This window comes from Aspergillus affinis (assembly GCF_023601865.1).
Source record: "Aspergillus affinis strain CMG 70 chromosome Unknown NODE_38_length_267853_cov_87_405585, whole genome shotgun sequence".
In the NCBI taxonomy this organism is placed as follows: domain Eukaryota; kingdom Fungi; phylum Ascomycota; class Eurotiomycetes; order Eurotiales; family Aspergillaceae; genus Aspergillus; species Aspergillus affinis.
Genome location: NW_026515819.1, coordinates 157,874 through 178,865, shown reverse-complemented (window position 1 = coordinate 178,865; position 20,992 = coordinate 157,874). Strand labels below are relative to the sequence as shown.

The window sequence follows — 20,992 nt, the reverse complement described above, 5'->3', positions numbered from 1 at the left end:
AGAATCTATGGTCATTAATAATTAAGTCCTACGCAACGGCAAACAGTAAACATTAAAGAATAACCAAACCAAACAAAAGCCAATATCCGTATTCCTAATGTCCCAACCGAGGTATATCATCAATGTGCGTAAAGGCCGAATGCAAAATGAAATTAGATGGCAACCGGGTCGCCCATGCGGTCTTCAGGTCCGATGCCCTTGCGACGGACGGCGAAGAATCCGATGACGAGGCCCAGAGCGCCCAGTCCGACAGAACACCAGAGACCGGTGGAGTATTGCTGCGCCAGACCGTGTCCCTTCTCGATGTCCGCGGCTTCGGTGACGGCAGCGGAGATGGCCAATGCGACACCCGATCCGATTTGGAATGCGGTGTTGAGCTGGAAGACGCCGTCAGTTGGTGTCATAGTAAAAAGCAAAGCGGGATACGTACCATGCCACCACAAAGGCTCTTGATTTCAGTGGGTACACTGGTCAACATGACGGTGCTCGTTGTAACAAAGATAAATGACACGGCCGTAATGCTGATCAGGGAGGTGGGAAGAACATTAACCCAGCTGTGTTGCGTTAGCATCCTGCAGATAAGCCGCGATGCATGCATGTTACTTACAAGCTCGTCTCGGGACTGGAAGTGATCGCGCTAGGAATCGGAGCAACCGCGGTGAGGAACAGTCCTATCAGGAGCAGATATTTTCCGTTGAAATATTCCAGGAGCTTGCCCGTGCCCATGGATGCGATGAAACCGATGACTCCCATGGGTAGGAAGCGGAGGGCCGTATCGCCTGACGAGAGATTGTCTACCTGCTGCGCCATGAGGACGATGTAGTAGATGACATTTTGGTAGCTTCCGTAGCAGGCTGGTATCGTTAGCAGTGCAAAAATTATAAACGATTCACCAACAACTTACTGAAACCAGCGATCCACAATCCAGCAAAGTTGCGGATTTTCCATAAGGAAAGCGGCATGATGGGATAGCTGATGTACTTCTCCAGCAGCACGAATCCCACCAGCATAGCGACGGCGAGAATCAAGAGCACGATGATAAAGGGCTGGCTCCAGCCATACACCCCGCCACCGGATAGCACAAATTGCAGCAGAATAAGACCGGCGGTCGACAGAATGGCACCGAAGTAGTCCATCTTAACCTTCGTGCGCTCCATGTAAATATCCTTAGGCAGCACAATCGCGCCCAGGGCGGCTAGCGAGCCGGTGATGATAACGATGAAATAGAAGATGTACCTCCACCCCAAAGAGGATGTCAGGAAGCCACCGAAAATCAGACCCGCGCAGAAACCGATCGTACCAGCCGATGCGTAGATAGAGAGAGCGCGAGTTCGGTCTTTGCCAGTGAAGTAAGAACTGATGATGCCAATGGCAGACGGTACCGTCATAGCGGCGCCGATTCCCTCCAGTCCACGGAAGATGGTGAGCTGAATGAACGACTGTCCGAATCCGATCGCCAAGGTCCATATGGAGAGCCAGATCAGGCCAAGGCAAAGTATATTCTTTCGTCCATAGCTGTATCCGAATTAGTACAGCATCCAAGGCAACATGTGCCGACAGGGGGACTCATACCGATCGGACAACACTCCGGCCAGGAGCAGGAAACCACCAAAGGTCAAGGTGTATGCCGAAATCATCCATTGCAGGTTGTTACTAGAGACGCCGAATTCATCTTGAATGGACGAGAGTGCCATGTTGGCACTGGTCATGAACACATTGTCCAGGAACTGAGAGCCGGATGTCACCAGCAAGATCAACCCGCCTCTCCACGAGGCCAAACGACCAAATTCCGGGCGCTTATCCAAGGCCAGCACCTCCTCCCCTCCGGCCGGCGAGAGAACTCCGGTCGCAGGAGTATCTGGTGGCGACGAGCCCAGCGAGACGATCGTGGGCTCTAAAGGCTTCTTAGGGCTGCCGGGCCCCTCGGCCTCCTGGTCGCCGCGACGGTCGAACCACTTGAAGATAGTCATACCTGAGCGTGAAAAAACGAGATGATGGCCTATCCTGAGAGCGCCTCCCGGTCTACATATTTAACGATCACGGTGGAGAGTAAAAATCTGGTGGAAAAATCTGAAATTTGTCGAGCAGCCCCGATGTAAAAAGTGGGTATTTCCCGTTCGGGAGGCATCCGGGGGGTGTGGATTTGCAAAATTCTACACGATGCCCCCTTCTCGACCACCACGGAGCCCACCGGACAGTTGGCCATGTCAGGGTCTGCCGGCATGTGGTCTGTTAGCTTATCTGACTGGTCGGGGTGGTCTGCTCCTCTACACAATATGGTTATTCACACTCGCCTCGTTTCTCGTCTCTTCTATCTTCCATCCACAATTTTGAGACTCCCCTGAGCCACGCTGACGAGGCCTGTCAGGAGAAATCCCTATCTGTCTTTTTTCTTATCTAGAAACTCAAATTTCTCGACAGTATAGACGTAAACTGTCTAGCTTCTCAATTTTTTCTCGCACACGTGCAGGTCAAATAATGGGAGTTGCGAGTGTATAGTAGAAGCACTGCGGCCCTCGCCCCCCGCCTGCTTTTTTCGCGATAGTTCAAGTGGATAAAGTTTAAGAATCATCATGCTGTGATCCACTATTAGGTGTCAATTCTAACCGACCTAGAGCAGTGGTGCTCTTTTCGCAAGGAGCAAATACCAACGCATCTGGGTCTCGACCAAGGTCGCTGTGATAACCCCTGGGGCTATGGGCCGTCACATGAAGCAGATCCTTTGCACCCTCATGCATTTACATTACACATCATTCTCTTTTGACTAAGGATTGCTCTTGTCGCCTGGTTTCACATAAGAACGCGTCCACTCTGGGTTCGACTCGGTCATTTTCTGCAAATCCGCTTGCCGCATGTCGAGATAACGCTGCCCGTTTTCCCGGCGTGGGTCCAAGAGCATGTCGGCCAGGGTCAATGCCAAATCGCGCACTCGCGGCATGCGCTGCAGTATAGCCAGGTAGAAGTGATCATTGGCTTGAGGGTCACCACCTCGAACTACACGTAGCGCATCACGTCTTCGGTTAGGATGCAGATGGCCGCGTATTCACTACGGTTGCGTGTGCGGTAGGCGCGCAGGGTTTCGGCGCGAGCTTCGTGATTGACCTGCCGACGTCTTTTAGGCGTAGCGGAGCAGCATGAGATTGACGCCTGGCTGGCAGGCCACGGTCAGGGTGCGGGGCGAGGGCAACAGCGACCAGACGCGCAGGCGGATCTCCGGCGGGAGATGCGGGAAGCGGTGGAAACTGAAAAGTCCTGGGAATTGGGGCGGGCTCCATTTTGGCTTTTGCGAAATGTGCGGTGGAGTCACGATAGGACGCGGTGCTGCAGGCCGTAGCCCTGGGACGGAGTCGGCAAGCCGGTCGGGAAACGATGCACAGGCACGGAGTCAAGTCAAAGCGCTCTGTTTCTTTCGGTTTCCAACTCCTGTATTTTGTCCACGGTCGGCGATATTCTAGCCTACACTGAACGAACGTGCCTGTGTCTAGTGAGCTGAGCTTGTTTTTTTCCAGTCAGATTAGCACCAACCGTTGTCTCTCTAAATCCAAGATTGTCAGTGATCGGCATGCCTAAGAGAAAGCCGGTGGTCACCGCTCGGAAACGCTAGATCGGCCCGAGATAACGCAATGGAGTCGGGTGGAATGCGGGAATGTGAATAAAACTAGGGAATGGGGAATGGGTCTACGGGCAAAAGAACCGAGCGTAAAAATATCAATCAAATAGGATCAAACTAGCTCAAGACCCCGGCTCAATACGCACAGCTGTCTACTCCTCGCCCTCGAATGCCTCCTCCACGTACTGGTCCTCTCCATCTGAGATGCTGGCCTCTTGGTATTGTTGGTATTCCGACATGAGATCGTTCATGTTGCTTTCCGCCTCGGTGAACTCCATCTCGTCCATGCCCTCGCCCGTGTACCAGTGCAAGAACGCCTTGCGACGGAACATGGCCGTGAACTGCGCCCCGACCCGCCGGAACAGCTCCTGGATGGAGGTGGAATTGCCCACGAAGGTCGCCGACATTTTCAGTCCGCGCGGGGGCACCGAGCAGAGCGCCGTTTGCACGTTGTTGGGGATCCACTCGACAAAGTAGGCCGAGTTGCGACTCTGCACGTTGCGCATCTGATCCTCCACTTCTTTCATCGACACCTTGCCGCGGCTAGGGGTGCGTTAGTTTCCGGGACAAAGTGGGACAAGCAGGGGAAGGGGCGAAAGGTACTGACAAGAGAGCGGAGCAGGTCAAGAAGCGGCCGTTGTGATAATCACAAGCGGTCATCATGTTCTTAGTATCGAACATCTGCTGGGTCAATTGGGGCACCGTTACCGCGCGGAAGGAGTGGGACCCTCGGCTAGTCAACGGGGCAAAGCCCACCATAAAGAAATGCAGACGCGGGAAAGGAATCATGTTCACGGCCAGTTTCCGCAGATCAGAATTCAACTGGCCGGGGAATCGCAGGCTAACCGTGATGCCCGACATGACCGTCGAGATCAGATGATTGAGGTCGCCGTACGCGGGCGACGACAGCTTCAAGGTGCGCGTGCAGATATCGTAGAGCGCCTAAATGATCGGATTAGCCTCGGGTCCGTGCTTCGATCGACTTCACCGGGGGGGGGGTCCCACCTCGTTATCGATACAGAAGGTCTCGTCGGCATGCTCCACTAGCTGGTGCACCGAGAGGGTCGCGTTGTAGGGCTCCACCACCGTATCCGACACTTTGGGCGACGGCATGACGGAGAAGGTGGCCATCATGCGGTCCGGGAACTCCTCGCGGATCTTGGAGATGAGCAGCGTTCCCATGCCGGCGCCCGTTCCACCGCCGAGCGAGTGCGTGATTTGAAAGCCCTGCAGAGAATCGCAGCCCTCGGCTTCGCGACGGACGACGTCCACCACCTGGTCCACCAATTCCGCTCCTTCGGTATAGTGGCCTTTCGCCCAGTTGTTGCCGGCGCCCGACTGACCGAAGATGAAGTTATCCGGTCGGAAGAGGCCGCCGTTAGGGCTGGAGCGGATGGCATCCATCGTGCCGGGTTCCAAGTCGACGAGGACCGCGCGCGGGACGAATTTCATGTTACCGGCCTGTAGCAGGGTCAGCATACAACGTGGGGAGAGCTTTTTACGGTAGTAGACGCACCTCGTTGAAATACACGTTCATCCGCTCCAGCTGCAAGTCCGAATCGCCATGGTACCTAGAGCTCCGTCAGTGATGATCTTCGCCAGAAGATTGAGGGGACCGACACTCCGTCTCCGTCGAGACCGTGTTCCCCGGAGATGGTCTGCCTAGATGGAGGTTAGCGATTGAACGGCGGTAGAGCCGGGAGGGACATACCAAAAGGCCGATCCAACTTGATTGCCCTATTGCCGAGCGTTCAGCGTCACCCTGATCTAACAGCGGTCGGAAGACTTACACATTGGCCGGTTTGGAGGTGAATCTGCAGTCATGTTGTCAGTTATCGTGTCCACACGTCGAATGGACCGGTCGCTGAAGGTCGAATTGTAGATGACAGGTGGACCACTTACAATCTCACGCATCTTGGCGGGTAGCAGGATCAGGAGATTGGAGATTCCAGGAGAGATGAAAAACGAGTCGGAGTGTGTGACGCGTGGGGAGTGAAAGAAAAGGGAAAGAAAAAATGGGAGGGAGAAAAAGTGTCTAGCATTGTTTAGGCGATGGCGCATGTCAGCCCATTGACTAACCAGTTACCTAGTGGCGTGCCAATAGTCCGTCCGGTTGGCCATCTCCGGGAGGGATACGAAGTAGGTAGAAGTAGGCAGCAACCGGTGGAGAACCCCAGGTAGGTAGTACTAGTATCCCTAGATCTAGACTCTCTCTCTCTCTGCTAAAGAGCAGAGAGAGTACTCCATACGGATGCTTGACTGACAACGGTCGGCCCCACCGCCGGGGAACGATCGACCGTCCCAACCGTGCGTCAGGAACGGGAGATCCAAAGGGTTTACTTAGATTTAATTAAACTGGGCTAACATTCCTCAGTATACCAGATATATTAGCGAAAGAGGGTCTCTGGTAAGAAACATGCAGAAATACCGTAGCTAACAAGAGATCTAGGAGTTACTGCTCTCAGTACTCTGGGTGAGACAAAGTCTGTTTGGCCACGTAAACCGTCCGGTTGAGTCGAAGACGCAGGAGTTTGGGCGAAATGGTTTGATGAGCGACCGATTCGAAATTCAACGGAGGACTAGCAACGTTACTCAGCAACGGTCCATCAATCAACCTGGCTGTGGCCTCCGTAAAAGCTGGACTGGGTGCCTCAGGCATCCAAGTCTTCTCCATAATCCGGAAGGGCCATCAGCGACATACTGGTAATCTTCTATGCAGGTACCTTGGCGAACACTTGATCGTGGTGAACAAACTGGCATTGAGAGGCGCGAAGAGACCATGCCTACAGCAAGGAATCACCCGACCAGACCGAATGGAGGTCTGTCTACACTGTCTACCTACCAAATAATTTTTTTTTGGATCCCCTGGATCGACTCGAGACCTTTTCGAAATAAATATCTGAAAATAACCCGAGCCGCGAATGCACGGCACTTGTATACCGGCCCGAGGACCAAGTCAAGTTGCATCCTGGGACAGGAGTGTATGAGGTCGAAGGCGTTTCAGACTCAATCCGGCCCCCGAGGATTAAGCGTCCCTAAAAGAACTACGGCTCTACCTTGTGTCCGTTCATCCTGGGGAGTTTGGCCGAAAGCTGTATAGTGTGCTGTACCGTATTCCAGCACCCGCTTTTCTCGTGAACATCGTCCATTCCCCATTCGAGCCGCTCTCCTACCCATCCATTCGTGGCCCTTCGCATGGTTAACCAGGTTTATTTTCATCTAGCCTGTATGGTCGCTATATGCTCATCAAATTGACCCGACCGAGGCATCTTCCGAGGACCATTGCCGGACTGATACATCTATTCCCCGGCAGCGTCGCGGTCTCAGTCTGCAACACACACTGCTCCACAGCCTCAGTATACCGCCAACCCGTCTCCACAGTGTGCACATCTTGAGCAAAATATTTTGAGAAGTATGCTCAAAGCGGGAAGAAAATTGTGCATGGAATTGCTCCGTGCACCTTGGGAAGGGATTTTACCCCCTGACGGAGGTAGAACTGGAGAGCGATGTCGCTGGTGAAGTCTACGCTAGACACACGGGCCCTTCTGATCTCGTCAGTTCCCTTAGAATTAATGATCTATCTTTGCTTGCTCACCAAGACACAAGGAACGGTCATTTTTGGCTGGCTAGGTGAAGCGCGTAAGAGATTGGTTGTTTACGCGTGACCGAGGCATCATTTCATGCTTCGGTAACCGCTTGGGGCCAATGATCTGACATGTCGTATCTGATGAGTCCGACGCATGGATAGACCAGAGAATATACTCGGTAGTCCACAGAGACCTGATGCTTCTCGCCGATCTCTGGGATCAACCATTTTTTCATCCGAAGATGAAGCGAACGAGAAGCCATCTCCAAGGTGACCATGGATAAGCCGTCCTTTCTGCCTATTCTTCCCCATCCACGTAGTTATCAGACACATCCTAGGTTCCTGTTCTCATCCGTGTCCATGCCTTGTTTTGCTGGTCAAGTACCGACGAGCGCGAACATCACGGCAATTCATCGGTTGATGCCTCAATGAAACACCGTGATGTAATGACCGAAATTCTAGAAGTCTTTCGAAACCCCGGGTTTTCCGGCTGTTCCTGATCCCAACCGGAATTGAAACAATGGCATGACGTAGGGCGGTTGAGAGTGCCTCAGATGCAGTGGCTCATTTTTGGGCTGTGGTGGATCTCCCGCGTCGTTCGTCGGTGATCTACAGCCAGCAACAATCCCCAGTATGCAAGGCCCTGATCCGAAACGCCTATTCCTCCCCGCAAGTCAGGGCTTGATTGAATCTCAAAGATGGGTTGGGGCGAACGCGGCAATTCTACCGTCCGTCAACCGATGGATATCCCGTATACGACCTGAACATCCAGGTATATAAAGTCCATTCAATCCGGCCATTCAACACTCCATTCTCAACAACAAAGCCATTTCAACTCAATCAGCAAAGACAGCTATTCTTCTCTCTTCCAATACCGTTCATTTCAACTCTCAATCTCCAAGATGAAATTCTCCTTCGCTTCGATCCTGGTGGCTGGAACCACCGTTACCTCCGCCGCCAGCGTCGGCAGCGTCAGCAACGCTGCTAGCGCTGGTAGTGCCGGCAATGCCGGCAGCAGCAGCCTGCCATCCATCCCTCAGAGCTGCCTGGAGATCCCCCAGGTCGTCGGCAACAAGCCCCAGCAGCTGATGCAGTATTTCCACAAGGAAGTGTGCCAGCAGGGCTGCAAGGCCACCATCAACCAGCACAACCACTACGTGCACAACTACGTGATGCCACAGATCATCAAGGACGTTAACCATCGCCTGGAGGTTCCCGCGCAGGAGCAGCAGCTGTTCAACCAGACCAGCACCCAGGTCATCGCGGCCGTGCAGAAGAGCTGTGCTCAGGAGGGCAACAAGCCTCTTTGCAACGATTTCCAGGGCCTCCTCGACTACGGCTTCTGTGCCTTCAAGGCCTCCCAGCCCATCTTGCAGAACCACGTCAAGGAGTTCTCTGGCAGCGCCAAGCTCACCGAGGAGAAGTGCAACAAGATCAAGGCGCTGGACTCTGACCAGACCGTCTGGCAGAAGTCTCTCCCTGCCTACGTGGACAAGTTCGCCAAGCAGTGCGCTCAGGGAAACTAGAGGTATGTTCTTCCCCTGTAATCCGATTTTTGGCTGGGATTGAAATTGACTGGAACAGAGGCTACTCATAAATGACCAGAGATCATCCCGAATGGCACAAGTGAAGTGAAGCTACGCAGGAGTGGCGATACTATGACTGGACATTGATCGGGTATTATGTTCGGAGTGGGAATTTTCTATGGTCGTTCTTCAGGAGTGGCTTGCGGTTGAGCCGCAATTACTCGTTTCTGCTTGAAGTTATTTGTTAGTGTGAGATGTTAGGTGTGAATGAATAAGCTGGGTCTTCTGTATTCAACTCCCACCTCTAATTTAAAAATCGGATTTGTCTTACTTCCATCATTACTCATTGGGTACTTATTCTGTGTACTGCTCCTGAAAATGTCAGTATCGATGGAGCTAGAACATCTATGAAAACATGTAAATAGGATCACTTTATCAGAATTATTTGGATTGGGTACTATGTTAGAGCTTCAATCACGTAAACGAGGAATCATGGCTAATCAGGCAAGGGATGATGACAAGACAGAAGGAAATAGCGAACAAAGAATACACAACGCATAACGCCCAGCCAACCAAAAACCAAACGCCTCAACCACGTCAAGACAAAAGCCGTCAGCCTGGATGTTTAATAGCATCACTCTTCCAAAAGCTCCCGACTGATAGTCTTGGTCTCGCCACCGGCATGTCCCATCCACCAACGCGTGAGAAGGCTTAGTGTGGCAGCATCGTACTTGGTCATGTCGTAGAGTTTGGTTTTTCGGATAACGAGGTTCTCACCGTTAAAGTATGCTTCCAGAACTCGTATGTGCTGAGGTCCCATGGCGGAGTAGAACATCACCTGCGAAATGGGGCACTGGTTAGCGCCAGACTGCGTCTTCACTTCTGTGATGTTGGTGTGGAAGTTTTTGAAAATCCAAAGACCTACCAGAGCCAGGACATGAGGTCGGACAGACTTGGTATTGAGCCGGCCGGCCATTACTTGAATGATGGCCAGAATCTCCCCTCGGAGTAAGCGGTCATCCCCAACGGCTTCACCACCCTCCATCATACATTTCATGTGCGGCAACGCTTCGTAGGGGCCAATAACTGGACGGTGGTGACGGTCGAGATTATTTAACGCAATACAGGTAACGACACCTGCCAGTAATAATCGATTTCAGAGAGTTCGCCGAAGTTGAGGTCGCCCTATTTATGTGGTCGTTAGAAAATACGATTTCAAGCGCCAGGAGCCCTGGATTGAAATAGAAAAAAAAGCCCTTACTCTCGGAAGTAGATCCCTCGAGGCTCATGTGTCCTCATCGAGCCAAGGTATGACTCCATGAAGAGGTGCAGGCCCTGGACATTGAGATGGTTTTCCCGTCCGGGGTTGAATTTGGCGAATGATTCTGGGAGTTTCTCGTCCACATAACTGGAGTGACCGCCCCGATACGGCGTGAAGAATCGCGGCCTATCATCGTCCTTTTTGTCTAGAGCCAGAGTATATTGGTGGATATGCGCCTTCTTGCAATCTTCATGCTCGGTCGGGTAGGTTAGCAAGTCGCAGATCTGCTCCCTGATGCGCAGGAGAGTTCGCCGGTAGCGATTGCGGACCTCCAGCTTCTCGGCTGTACTAGTTAGTATCAATAGTCATGGAGGATATGAATGAATGAGGGGATTCTGATGCGGGCAGGAACTGGGGACAACCATGTGGGACAGTTGTGGCTCATGTGACCCGGCGTCCGCAGCGGTCGGCGCGACTGTTGTCTAGAATATACCCCTTTCATCGGCCTCCTCTTCACCCTCTAATCGGTCACGTCCTGTTAATCATTGATGCCGTTCACGGTCCACCCTTATCCAAAATCAGTCGGTTTTCTCCGCACAGAAGGAATGCGGGGACCCCGGGGAGTCTCCGCGAAGTTGGGTGGATCTCTCGGCCTCGTCGCGTCAATCGAATCTCCAGTGGATCGCAATCATGTCGACTACTTATCGGTCGCCTGTCCGGATTGACCGACCTGTCTGGCCATGGCTTTGCTTGTTATTTCCTCTGATCTAATCGTCTGAGTGCCTTCCATTTTCACCCCCAATATGCCGCCGCAATTCGACGTGGACCATGTCCTGAAAAACATCGACGAGCAGGATAAGATCGCCCTTTTATCCGGTATGTCTTCGCTACTTACTTGCCGCATGTTCACCCTCTGACAGCAGCTAGGAATCGATTTCTGGCACACCCACCCCATTCCCGAATTCAATGTGCCCTCCGTTCGCTCCACCGATGGCCCCAATGGCATCCGCGGCACCAAGTTCTTTGCCGGCGTACCGGCTGCCTGCTTGCCATGCGGGTCTGCGCTCGGCGCCACCTGGGATCGGGAGTTGCTACACCGGGCAGGAAATTTGGTCGGCGAGGAATCTATCGCCAAAGGCGCCCACTGCTGGTTAGGTCCGACGATCAACATGCAGCGGGCTCCGCTAGGTGGTCGGGGTTTTGAATCCTTCGCAGAGGACCCCCATTTGTCGGGAAAGCTGGCTGCCGCCATGATCCTCGGCTGCGAAGCCACGGGGGTCATCTCGGCCGTGAAGCACTTCGTGGGCAATGACCAGGAGCACGAGAGACGCGCCGTGGACGTGCTGGTCACCCCGCGAGCTCTACGGGAAATCTATTTGCGACCGTTTCAGATTGTGGCGCGCGACGCCGCGCCCGGGGCGTTGATGACCTCCTACAACAAGATCAACGGCAAACATGTCGTGGAGGACAAGCGGATGCTAGACCTCGTCCGCGAGGAATGGAAGTGGGATCCGCTGATTATGAGCGATTGGTACGGTACCTACACGACGATCGACTCTATGGTGGCCGGGTTGGATCTCGAAATGCCCGGCGTGTCGCGATATCGGGGCAAGTACATCGAGTCGGCCGTGCAGGCGCGTCTCATCAAGCAATCAACTATCGACGCGCGAGCGCGCCGGGTGTTGGAGTTCGTTCGTCGAGCCAGTCAGACCCAGGTCTCCGGAGTGGAAAAAGGTCGAGACTATCCGGAAGACCGCGCGTTAAATCGCGCCGTCTGCGCCAACAGCATTGTGCTCCTCAAGAACGAAGACATCTTACCCCTGCCTAAGGAGGCCAAAAAGATCGCCCTCATTGGGTCGCACATGAAGACGCCCTCAATTTCCGGTGGCGGAAGCGCGTCTTTGGAGCCCTATTACGCCGTTTCCCTCTACGACGCCGTCAAGGAAGCTCTGCCAGAGGCCACGATCGTCTACGAAACGGGTGCCTACGCGCATAAGATGCTGCCAGTCATCGACCGCCTCCTCAGTAATGCCGTCTTGCACTTCTACAACGAGCCCGTCGGCACACCACGCACGCTCCTCTCCACAGAGCCGATGGCTAAAACCGCCTTCCAGTTGATGGACTACAAGACGCCGGGGCTGAACCGGGCGCTCTTTTGGGCGACGCTGGTTGGTGACTTCACACCCGACGCGTCGGGAACCTGGGACTTTGGACTGAGCGTCTTTGGCACAGCCAATCTCTACATCGAAGACCAGCTGGTTATCGACAACACCACACGTCAGACGCGCGGTACGGCGTTCTTTGGCAAGGGCACTGTCGAAGAAGTCGGATCCCTGGCGCTGGTCGCCGGCCAGACCTATCGGATCCGCATCGAGTACGGCTCCGCAAACACCACGACCATGAAGACCGTCGGCATGGTCAACTTCGGCGGGGGCGCCGCCAACCTAGGTGCCTGTCTACGTATGGATGCCGAGCAGATGGTTGCCAGTGCCGTCCAGGCGGCCAAGGACGCGGATTATACGATCCTCTGCACCGGGTTGAATCAAGATTGGGAATCCGAAGGCTTCGATCGGGCTCACATGGATCTCCCGCCCGGGATTGATCGGTTGATCAGCCAGGTTCTGGACGTGGCCGCCGATCGCACTGTAATCGTCAATCAATCGGGGATGCCCGTCACTATGCCCTGGGTCAACCAAGCGAAGGGGATCGTCCAGGCATGGTATGGCGGAAACGAGACAGGCCATGGAATCGCAGACGTGATCTTCGGCGGTGTAAACCCCTGCGCAAAGCTGCCCGTCTCTTGGCCTATCGACGTGAAACATAACCCGGCATACCTGAACTACGCCAGTGTCGGTGGGCGGGTGCTATACGGTGAGGATATCTACGTAGGATACCGGTTCTACGAGAAGACGGAACGAAACGTTCTCTTTCCGTTCGGGTAGGATACCTCTTCTTTGCTGTCTTTTTCTGCTTACTTGCTGACTGAAAACCTGTTAGGCATGGCCTCTCGTATACGACCTTCGCTGTTTCCCCGGAAGCCACCGTGCAGCCCGCTACATTTTCTCCGGAAAATCCTCCCACGATCACGGTACAGATTCAGAACACGGGTGCAATGGCGGGAGCCCAGGTGCTACAGCTATATATCGCTGCCTCTAAGTCGCCGACCCCGCGACCCGCCAAGGAGCTACATGGATTCGAAAAGGTATTCCTACAGCCGGGAGAACAGAAAAACGTGCAAATCAAAGTCGATTCGTACGCGACGAGCTTCTGGGACGAGATTGAAGACATGTGGGAAAGCGAGGCCGGCACCTATGAAGTGTTGGTGGGCACATCCAGCGACGAGATCGTGGCTCGGGGACAGTTCACAGTCGAGCAAACTAGATATTGGACGGGACTTTAGAGGCGATAGAAATATCCGATAGACCCCTCGCTGATTGGGGGGAAAATACCCAATTCATACGAAGCACCGGCGTTGCGCCACCGCAGTATAGGCTAATTGCAACTGGCGCCAGCTGGTCTATATAGCCAATTTATCCTCCCTTGGCAGCGGGGAGAAGGACTAGCCCCCATTTGTGCCGAGACGAGGCCGATTAGTCGCCATCGCTGGTCTCTCGCCCATTGCACAGGACACCATTATCGCCCCTGCCTGCGGCTCGCGATTCCGGCTAGGCTGCTTGTCCCTCTCCGATAACCCAATTTTCCATAACTAGATAATGGAGACCAGCTTCGCAGTCCGACGTGGCAAGCGACAGGTCCAACCAGATACTCGCAAGCACACACGCGTGCTCACGGCCTGCGACGCCTGTCGTCTGAGCAAGACTCGATGCGATTCTGCGAGGCCAGTCTGCGCCAAATGTATCAAGCGGGGCGTACCGTGCAAATATCCAGACAAGGATCCGCTATCCATGTCCGTTCTTTCTCTTCTCCCCCCTCCTGAAGAAAATAAAAATAGAAAATAAAATGAAGGAGGGTTTCCCCCACGTCTGTCGTCTGGGGCTAACAGCGTGCTGCTAGTCTGGAAACATGGGGGTCGCGCATCCTGGAGGCCGTGGAGAGGCAAGAGACGCTACTCACAGAGACATTGGCCGTCAATCGAGATAATATTCCGATCCTCCGCCCGCGAAGTGATTCCACATTGCCTGCCGTGGAAGAGGAAGATCCGGAGAGTATCTCACGCAATGATGCACTGAAGACGCCCATTACCGGCTCGGATATGATCCTGACCTGGCCGATCTTCCCGGAGAAAAAGCCCGTCACTACGTTCCCTGCCTCTGCATTCTCCGAGAAGCCGGATAGGTTCCAGCCAGGTTAGTTAGTATGTTCCCGGACTACATGTCGGTCGCTTGCTCAGTGTAGAACTAGGAATACCGGGATTTGACGCCGTTCGCATGTTTGAGCTGCGGGAAATCTTTCTGACGAAAATCTGGACCAAGAACCCCATCGTCGACGCGGACCAACTCGACCTATACATCGCCAACGTTCTCGAGAATGGCATCGACTGGTCTGCTTCGTCCTGTCTCCTTCTACTTGTCTTTGCCCTGGCCGCTGTCTGGGGCAACTATCCCGACGCCGAAACTCGGACGATCGCTCGCCATGAACCGTCTTTCGCGCAACAAGGTACATACGTCAGTTTGGCGGTTCCAGAGTGTCGGATGAAGGAGTCGCTGGCTTTCGTCTCCATGGCGCGCAAACGGCTATCGGCAGCATACATGGATGAGTCCTTGGTGGGTGTTCAGTGTCTGTGTTTATTTGGGTGGGCTTCGTATGATTTCTCTGCTCTCGGTCAGTCAACTGACGCATAGTAGTATCTGGTATCAGTACAATATCGAACCGATCCCGGGGTGGAAAATGTTTCGGACGGCGTCGATGTTGTGGCAAACATATAACCTGCGACATCGAACAGGCGAGACGGAACGATCTTCACAGGAGCAGAGTGAGTCCTGCTAGATGAAATGAGAACTGCAATCCTGACGACTTTAGGTCTGGAACAACGACTATATTGGACCTGCCTGAAGTCAGAATGGTAACTCTGAATCCTAATGTCGATCTGCTGCGTGCTGAAACCCGCCCTTAGTGAAGTCCGATATGAATTGACAGACTTACCACCCTGCGACCTGTCCCTCTCCGATTTCCCGTTCGCCTTACCCACATTTCCGGTAGATCTGGCCTACGGGAGCCCCGGCGAGATACTCGCTCACAGTCCCTCGGCCATGAACCCGGAATCGATTTCCTCGTACTACTACCTAGCCGAGATCTCTTTAAGGAGGCTTCTCAATCGCGCGCGAAATGCTGTGCGCGTTCTGGCACCCGATATGACCATGTCGACCGTGGCGCGGCTGGCTGAAGCGCTGTCTACGCTGGAAAGCCAGCTTCAGCAATGGGTCGAGTGTCTTCCACATACCCTGTACTTCAATCCACCGCTGAAATCGATGCCCGCACCCAACGAGCCGGAACTTGTCAAATTGGCGAGAGAAAGATACGTGGAGGTACGCGAGCTGTTATGCCGGGCGTATCTGTACCTCTGCATCCATGTGCCACTTGATCTTGAGCTCGCACAGAGCTACGGGCCGAAGGCCAGCGAGGCACTACTACTGTCTGTGTATCGGACGCAAACTGAGGTCCCATTCTTTCGACATCCCGGGTCATGGGGCGCATGTCGTGTGCGGTTCAACCACGCGTTGTGTCTCATCGCTGCCTTTCGAGGCAAAATGAATGGCATCTCGTCGATGGACTATGTCAGCATCCCCGCGGCATGGGCTGACTGCGTTCGAGCGGTGGTCGAGCGATTAAGGATTTGGAGCGAGGAGGGCGCGGGGATCAAGGAGTTGTGCATTTTGTTAGAGTGGCTGATGCACGGAGTCGTAGCCGGGTAGAAGCCGCAATCTTGGGACTTGACGCCCTTCCCAAATAATTCTCGAACGCGTGCACACGCTCAACTCGTATTCACTGGAGGTCCAGAAACTCAGTGGACTCCGATCAATCAGACGCTACTACTATTGTATTTGTTTCCTCGTCCCCAGATTTTTTTTTTAGCCCCGAACGGACTGGCGGCTTGGCTGTCCGGGGAGACTCCGCGAGACCCGAGGCACTGCAGGGCCAATGCGGGGGATTCTTTGGGCTCATCCAGGGTCTCCTTGCATCTTCCCCAGATGTCTTGGACGGTCTGGCTCCGGTCTCAAAATGGCAATGATGTGCCTCATTGGTGGCGTGTCGGGGAGGGGATGGAGATGGGCGTCCATCAGGCCAGGCTTACCTTCCACCGGTCCACCAGCGGGGATCTTACCCGGAAAGCATTCTTGTCCGCGTGCTTTTAAACGAATCCAACGTGCCTTGGCATGCTGCGACTAGTATGGGCCTATCTTAGGTCGGGTGTGTAATACCAAGGGAGGTCAACGGCGTGGTGCTGTTATCATCTTATAACCTTGCGGGATCTCCCATCGTCCTTCTCGTTTCAACACTTTCTTTTTGCTTCACGGTATACCCTAGACATCAGACTGGTTTCTAACTTGTCTTGCTACTCATCATGGTTGTCGTGGGCAAGCAGCGCGAGGAGGACTTCGGCGAGCCCGTCCTGGCCAACTTGCTGGCATCCGACCGGACTCCGTGGTATAAAAAGCCCAACTTGCGAAACCTTTACTTCATTTTGTTCCCTGCTTGTATGGGGATTGAGATCACATCTGGTTTTGATTCTCAAATCATCAACACGGTGCAGATTGTGTACACGTGGAATAAATGTATGTCGTCTTTTTCCCGCAGTGACATGTTTTTTCTGACAGGACTAACACCCGGAAGACTTCGGTCACCCTACTGGTGAATTCGAGGATGGACAGGAAGTATACGCGATCGAGCCGAATATCAAGGGGTTCCTGGCGGCGGCATACTCCCTGGGTGCTATCATCTCCCTTCCATTTATCCCGTTTGTCAACAAATTCTTGGGACGACGATGGACCATCATGTTTGGCTCAGGCATCAGTCTGGTCGGGGCCTTGATTCAGGGCTTCTCCAATGGAAGTAAGTTCCCTGTTAGGACGCAGGGCCACACCCCTTCGCCAATCAGCGACGGCGCAAAAGCTGGCGGATGACCATCTATCTTTACATTGTTGCGGGTGTTAACGAACGCAGTTGGCATGTACATTGTAGCACGAATTCTGTTGGGATTCGGGATCCCCTTCTGCATTGTCGCCGGGTCCTCGCTGATCGGAGAGCTGGGATATCCCAAGGAGAGACCAATCCTCACGTCACTGTTCAACTCGTCCTATTTTATCGGTCAGATCACCGCTGCCGCCGTGGGTTTGGGCACGGTCACCATTCCATCTGACTGGGCGTGGCGGATTCCGTCGCTCCTGCAGATTGCACCGGCTATGGTGCAGATCTGCACAGTCCTGTATGCTCCCACGCGGGTTGGAAATTGAAAAAAAGAAACCGAAAGCGGTGCTAACTCGAGAACAGTTTTCTCCCCGAAAGTCCTCGATATCTTATCAGCAAAGATCGACGAGAGGAAGCCTTTGATGTTCTTGTTAAATATCACGCCGAAGGGAATCGCGACTCAGTGATCGTGAGGACGGAGATTGCCCAGATCGAGCGCACGATCAAGATGGAACTAGAGGATGCTAAACAGACCTGGTGGGACATGTTCAAGACGGCCGGTATGCGGCGTCGTCTGCTCATCTCTGCATTCCTCGGTCTATTCACACAGTGGTCTGGAAACACCCTGATCTCGTGAGTCCTTTTTTTTTAGAGACCCCGTAGACTTTTCCCACTGACAGCCACACTAGGTACTACCTGAGTGACCTGCTGGAGATGGTGGACATCACCGACAGTATTATCAAGTCCAAGATCAACATCGGAATCGCCTGCTGGGGGCTTGTTTGCGGTACGACGCTGGCGCTGACAGTCCCGCGGTTCAAGCGGCGAACAATGTATCTCACATGTGCTTCGGCCTTGCTCTGTGTATACATCGCGTGGACGATCTCTATGGAAAGATTCATGAATACACAGGCCAAGTCCGCAGCAATCTTGACCATCTTCTTTATATTCGCATACTCGCCCGCATACAACCTGGGATATAATGCCCTGACTTACAGTAAGCCACTTTCGTTCTTTCTTGGCTATCAGGAACTAACCGGTCTGTCTAGCCTACCTTGTTGAGATCTTCCCATACTCTGGTCGCTCTCAGGGTCTCTCCTGGTTCCAGTTCTACGGCCGTGGCGCTGGATTCTTCGCCACCTATGTCAATCCCGTTGGTCTGTCTCGCATTGCCTGGAAATGGCTCATTGTGTACTGTTGCTGGCTGGGTTTTGAGCTTGTCTTCATATACTTCTTCTTCCCGGAGACTTCGGGGCGTACCTTGGAGGAACTATCATTCAGTAAGTCAAACCACATCGGGCTATACTGTTTAGAGAGGACATCGACTAATCAGAAACAGTGTTCGAGGGTAAGGAGAAGGCCAACGAAGTCGCCGCCGCTGGCTATCAGCAGAAGGATGATGAATATGAGAGAAAGGAAAGCACCGCTCATGTGGAGATTCGAGAGGATCCGAAGCATTCCGCCTAGTGCAGCACTCCGGGTCGGTGGCCGCTGTTGTTATTTCTTGGAGTAATTCATTTGCGATTGGCTTTCCAAGACGGTTTATGAGCACCATCCGTTTTATTTTCACTTTCAATGTTCACTTTCATTGTTCTTCGAGTAGTTTTGTAGGTCGGTCATGAGGTGTTGTCAAAAAGCCCATGGGGCATGGAGCATACGAGAACCCTCCCCCCATCCCCCAAGAGGTCAAATCCTTTTTCGAAGGATTTGAGCTTTTAGTGCTACTGGCGGGAAGATTCAGGGTTGGTGGAAGTTTTTGTAAACGGGTATACCACCACAACGCCCCTTCATTTAAGTCACGGACTGAATAAGCCGCTCCGTAAGCTGAAGGATTCGCTATGATTTGACGCTTTGATCTGCCCTAATATTTAGGGCGTAATCACATCTTCAAAGCCGGCATATCAATCACGGCATCCACATGCCGGTCCGAAGCAGCCGAAGCAACTCATCCTCGTGGTCTGCCTTCCTCGCAGAGTTTCTCCGGGGTTAGTTCTCTAGCTCTCGCGCACGGATCTAAGGGGATTTTCATCCTCCAGTCCTCGATAATGGCAGGGCTGAAGTTCTTCAGGCTAACGCTCCCCAGGTCTCTGTAAACCGCCAGTCCACCAATGATATCTGTAATGTGTCAAATGCCAGCGAAAGTTGTAATCTCCTCTGACAGCTTCCCCTCAGCCGGTGGAAATTACTCCTCGGGCTGAAGAACCAAGAAATGAATACAGGAATTGACGACAGTACAGTACTATAAAACGGCCGAAATCATCCCCCGAAAAACTGGAGAAAAACAGTCAGTTTCTTTCCATTCTCCAAGACCAGACATCCATTCAATTGCCATGACCAAGCTTAGCCTTTTCTTTGCTGCGTTGGCGGCATTCTCTGGCGTCATTGCTCAGAGTGTATCCGGAGCTGCCGAGGGCTTCGCCAAAGGAGTCACTGGCGGAGGCAGCGCCACAGCCGTGTATCCCACCACCAACGCTGAGCTCGTTTCCTACCTCGGGGATAGCTCAGCCCGGGTCATTGTTCTGACTAAGACGTAGGACTCAGGGCCCCGGCTTGCACAATTCATTCATGCTCACTTCAGTACAGGTTTGATTTCAGAGGAACCGAAGGCACCACCTCGGGAACTGGATGTGCTCCATGGGGAACTGGCTCCGCTTGCCAGCTGGCAATCAACAAAGACAATTGGTGTACCAACTACCAACCGAATGCACCAACAGCTTCGGTGTCATAGTAAGTCTGCTGGAAAGCTCCGAGGCTGCCCCTGAGTTTGACCCAAAATCTCACCAAGCTAATTCTTCGAAGTGATAATGCCGGTGTCCTTGGCATCACCGTCAAGTCTAACAAGAGTCTCATCGGCTCGGGATCCAGCGGTGTCATCAAGGGTAAAGGTCTGCGTATCGTCAGCGGCGCAAGCAATGTCATCATCCAGTAAGCTCTATTGCGACCGTCCTACCTAACATTTCTGATCGAGTCCTGTCTCATCATAGAAACGTTGCTATCACTGATCTGAACCCGAAATACGTCTGGGGTGGTGATGCCATCACACTCAACAATTGCGACTTGGTTTGGATCGATCATGTTACGGTAAGGCCTCTCTCCTGTCATCTTTTGCAAGTCAGGAGCACTAATCATGTCCGGTCGTCAGACTGCGCGCATCGGTCGTCAGCATCTGGTTCTCGGCACCAGTGCATCCAACCGGGTGACAGTCTCGAACTCATACTTTAACGGACAGTCGGACTATTCGGCCACCTGCAACGGGTATCATTACTGGGGTATTTATCTGGATGGCTCCAACGACATGGTCACCTTGAAGGGTAACTACATTTACCACATGAGTGGCCGCAGTCCCAAGGTCGAATCCAACACTCTTCTGCACGCAGTAAGCATAATCCTAGATCCCCGTGAGTTCAGCTTTTCTCTAACCATATTCCAGGTGAACAACTACTGGCACGACTTCTCCGGCCACGCCTTCGAGATTGGATCCGGAGGCAAGGTCCTGGCCGAGGGTAACGTCTTCCAGAATGTCCCGACCGTGTTGGAATCGAACAGCGGCCAGCTCTTCACCTCCCCGGACAGCAGTACCAACCAGGTTTGCTCCACGTATCTGGGTCATGTGTGCCAGGTAAACGGATTTGGCAGTTCTGGAAGCTTTAGCAAGGCCGACACGGGCTTCTTGTCCAATTTCCAGGGCAAGAATATCGCCTCGGCGGCAGCGTATACCTCCGCCCAGAGCAGCGTGCCGTCCAAAGCAGGACAGGGCAAGTTGTAGTTAACTTTCCGGTAGTTTGAGATCTCATGTGATGAATCTGGAGAGTTTAAGCTGAATTTGAATTTGAGTTAGTTGTTTTGGATTGTTGATCAGTCATATAAGACTTTTGATCGAAGGAAAACAGTGCTGTGTAGTTTGTACAGAGTACAGCGTGGTT

The 20,992-nt window shown here is 53.2% G+C and overlaps 8 protein-coding genes across 8 annotated transcripts; 4 read left to right on the top strand and 4 right to left on the bottom strand.

The window, feature by feature from the left end:
- Positions 1–152: 152 nt before the first annotated feature.
- On the bottom strand, positions 153–1,970 carry KD926_006854 (permease of the major facilitator superfamily; the record flags this gene model as incomplete). Its single annotated transcript, XM_053099869.1, has 5 exons — positions 153–377; positions 431–554; positions 608–854; positions 905–1,515; positions 1,573–1,970. 5 exons carry the CDS (start codon positions 1,968–1,970, stop codon positions 153–155), a joined length of 1,605 nt encoding a protein of 534 aa, XP_052956439.1.
- A 794-nt stretch (positions 1,971–2,764) lies between these two features.
- On the bottom strand, positions 2,765–3,275 carry KD926_006853 (uncharacterized protein; the record flags this gene model as incomplete). Its single annotated transcript, XM_053099868.1, has 2 exons — positions 2,765–3,014; positions 3,103–3,275. The coding sequence occupies 2 exons, from the start codon at positions 3,273–3,275 to the stop codon at positions 2,765–2,767; spliced, it is 423 nt and encodes a 140-aa protein (XP_052956438.1).
- A 487-nt stretch (positions 3,276–3,762) lies between these two features.
- Positions 3,763–5,524, bottom strand: KD926_006852 (beta-tubulin family protein; the record flags this gene model as incomplete). Its single annotated transcript, XM_053099867.1, has 8 exons — positions 3,763–4,153; positions 4,218–4,552; positions 4,616–5,071; positions 5,127–5,181; positions 5,231–5,272; positions 5,322–5,347; positions 5,401–5,424; positions 5,513–5,524. 8 exons carry the CDS (start codon positions 5,522–5,524, stop codon positions 3,763–3,765), a joined length of 1,341 nt encoding a protein of 446 aa, XP_052956437.1.
- A 2,574-nt stretch (positions 5,525–8,098) lies between these two features.
- Positions 8,099–8,722, top strand: KD926_006851 (uncharacterized protein; the record flags this gene model as incomplete). The annotated part of the gene is made up of 1 exon (XM_053099866.1): positions 8,099–8,722. One exon carries the CDS (start codon positions 8,099–8,101, stop codon positions 8,720–8,722), a length of 624 nt encoding a protein of 207 aa, XP_052956436.1.
- Positions 8,723–9,356: 634 nt separating this feature from the next.
- On the bottom strand, positions 9,357–10,725 carry KD926_006850 (uncharacterized protein; the record flags this gene model as incomplete). Its single annotated transcript, XM_053099865.1, has 4 exons — positions 9,357–9,808; positions 9,855–9,907; positions 9,984–10,326; positions 10,710–10,725. The coding sequence occupies 4 exons, from the start codon at positions 10,723–10,725 to the stop codon at positions 9,357–9,359; spliced, it is 864 nt and encodes a 287-aa protein (XP_052956435.1).
- Positions 10,726–10,786: 61 nt separating this feature from the next.
- On the top strand, positions 10,787–15,856 carry KD926_006849 (Glycoside hydrolase; the record flags this gene model as incomplete). Its single annotated transcript, XM_053099864.1, has 8 exons — positions 10,787–10,859; positions 10,911–12,921; positions 12,981–13,301; positions 13,998–14,290; positions 14,346–14,707; positions 14,802–14,916; positions 14,964–15,006; positions 15,058–15,856. 8 exons carry the CDS (start codon positions 10,787–10,789, stop codon positions 15,854–15,856), a joined length of 4,017 nt encoding a protein of 1,338 aa, XP_052956434.1.
- Positions 15,857–16,506: 650 nt separating this feature from the next.
- On the top strand, positions 16,507–18,536 carry KD926_006848 (putative MFS sugar transporter; the record flags this gene model as incomplete). The annotated part of the gene is made up of 7 exons (XM_053099862.1): positions 16,507–16,717; positions 16,776–16,994; positions 17,106–17,367; positions 17,433–17,702; positions 17,759–18,066; positions 18,119–18,349; positions 18,409–18,536. The coding sequence occupies 7 exons, from the start codon at positions 16,507–16,509 to the stop codon at positions 18,534–18,536; spliced, it is 1,629 nt and encodes a 542-aa protein (XP_052956433.1).
- Positions 18,537–19,399: 863 nt separating this feature from the next.
- On the top strand, positions 19,400–20,835 carry KD926_006847 (polysaccharide lyase family 1 protein; the record flags this gene model as incomplete). The annotated part of the gene is made up of 6 exons (XM_053099861.1): positions 19,400–19,599; positions 19,653–19,796; positions 19,869–19,994; positions 20,054–20,150; positions 20,212–20,445; positions 20,500–20,835. The coding sequence occupies 6 exons, from the start codon at positions 19,400–19,402 to the stop codon at positions 20,833–20,835; spliced, it is 1,137 nt and encodes a 378-aa protein (XP_052956432.1).
- Positions 20,836–20,992: the final 157 nt, after the last annotated feature.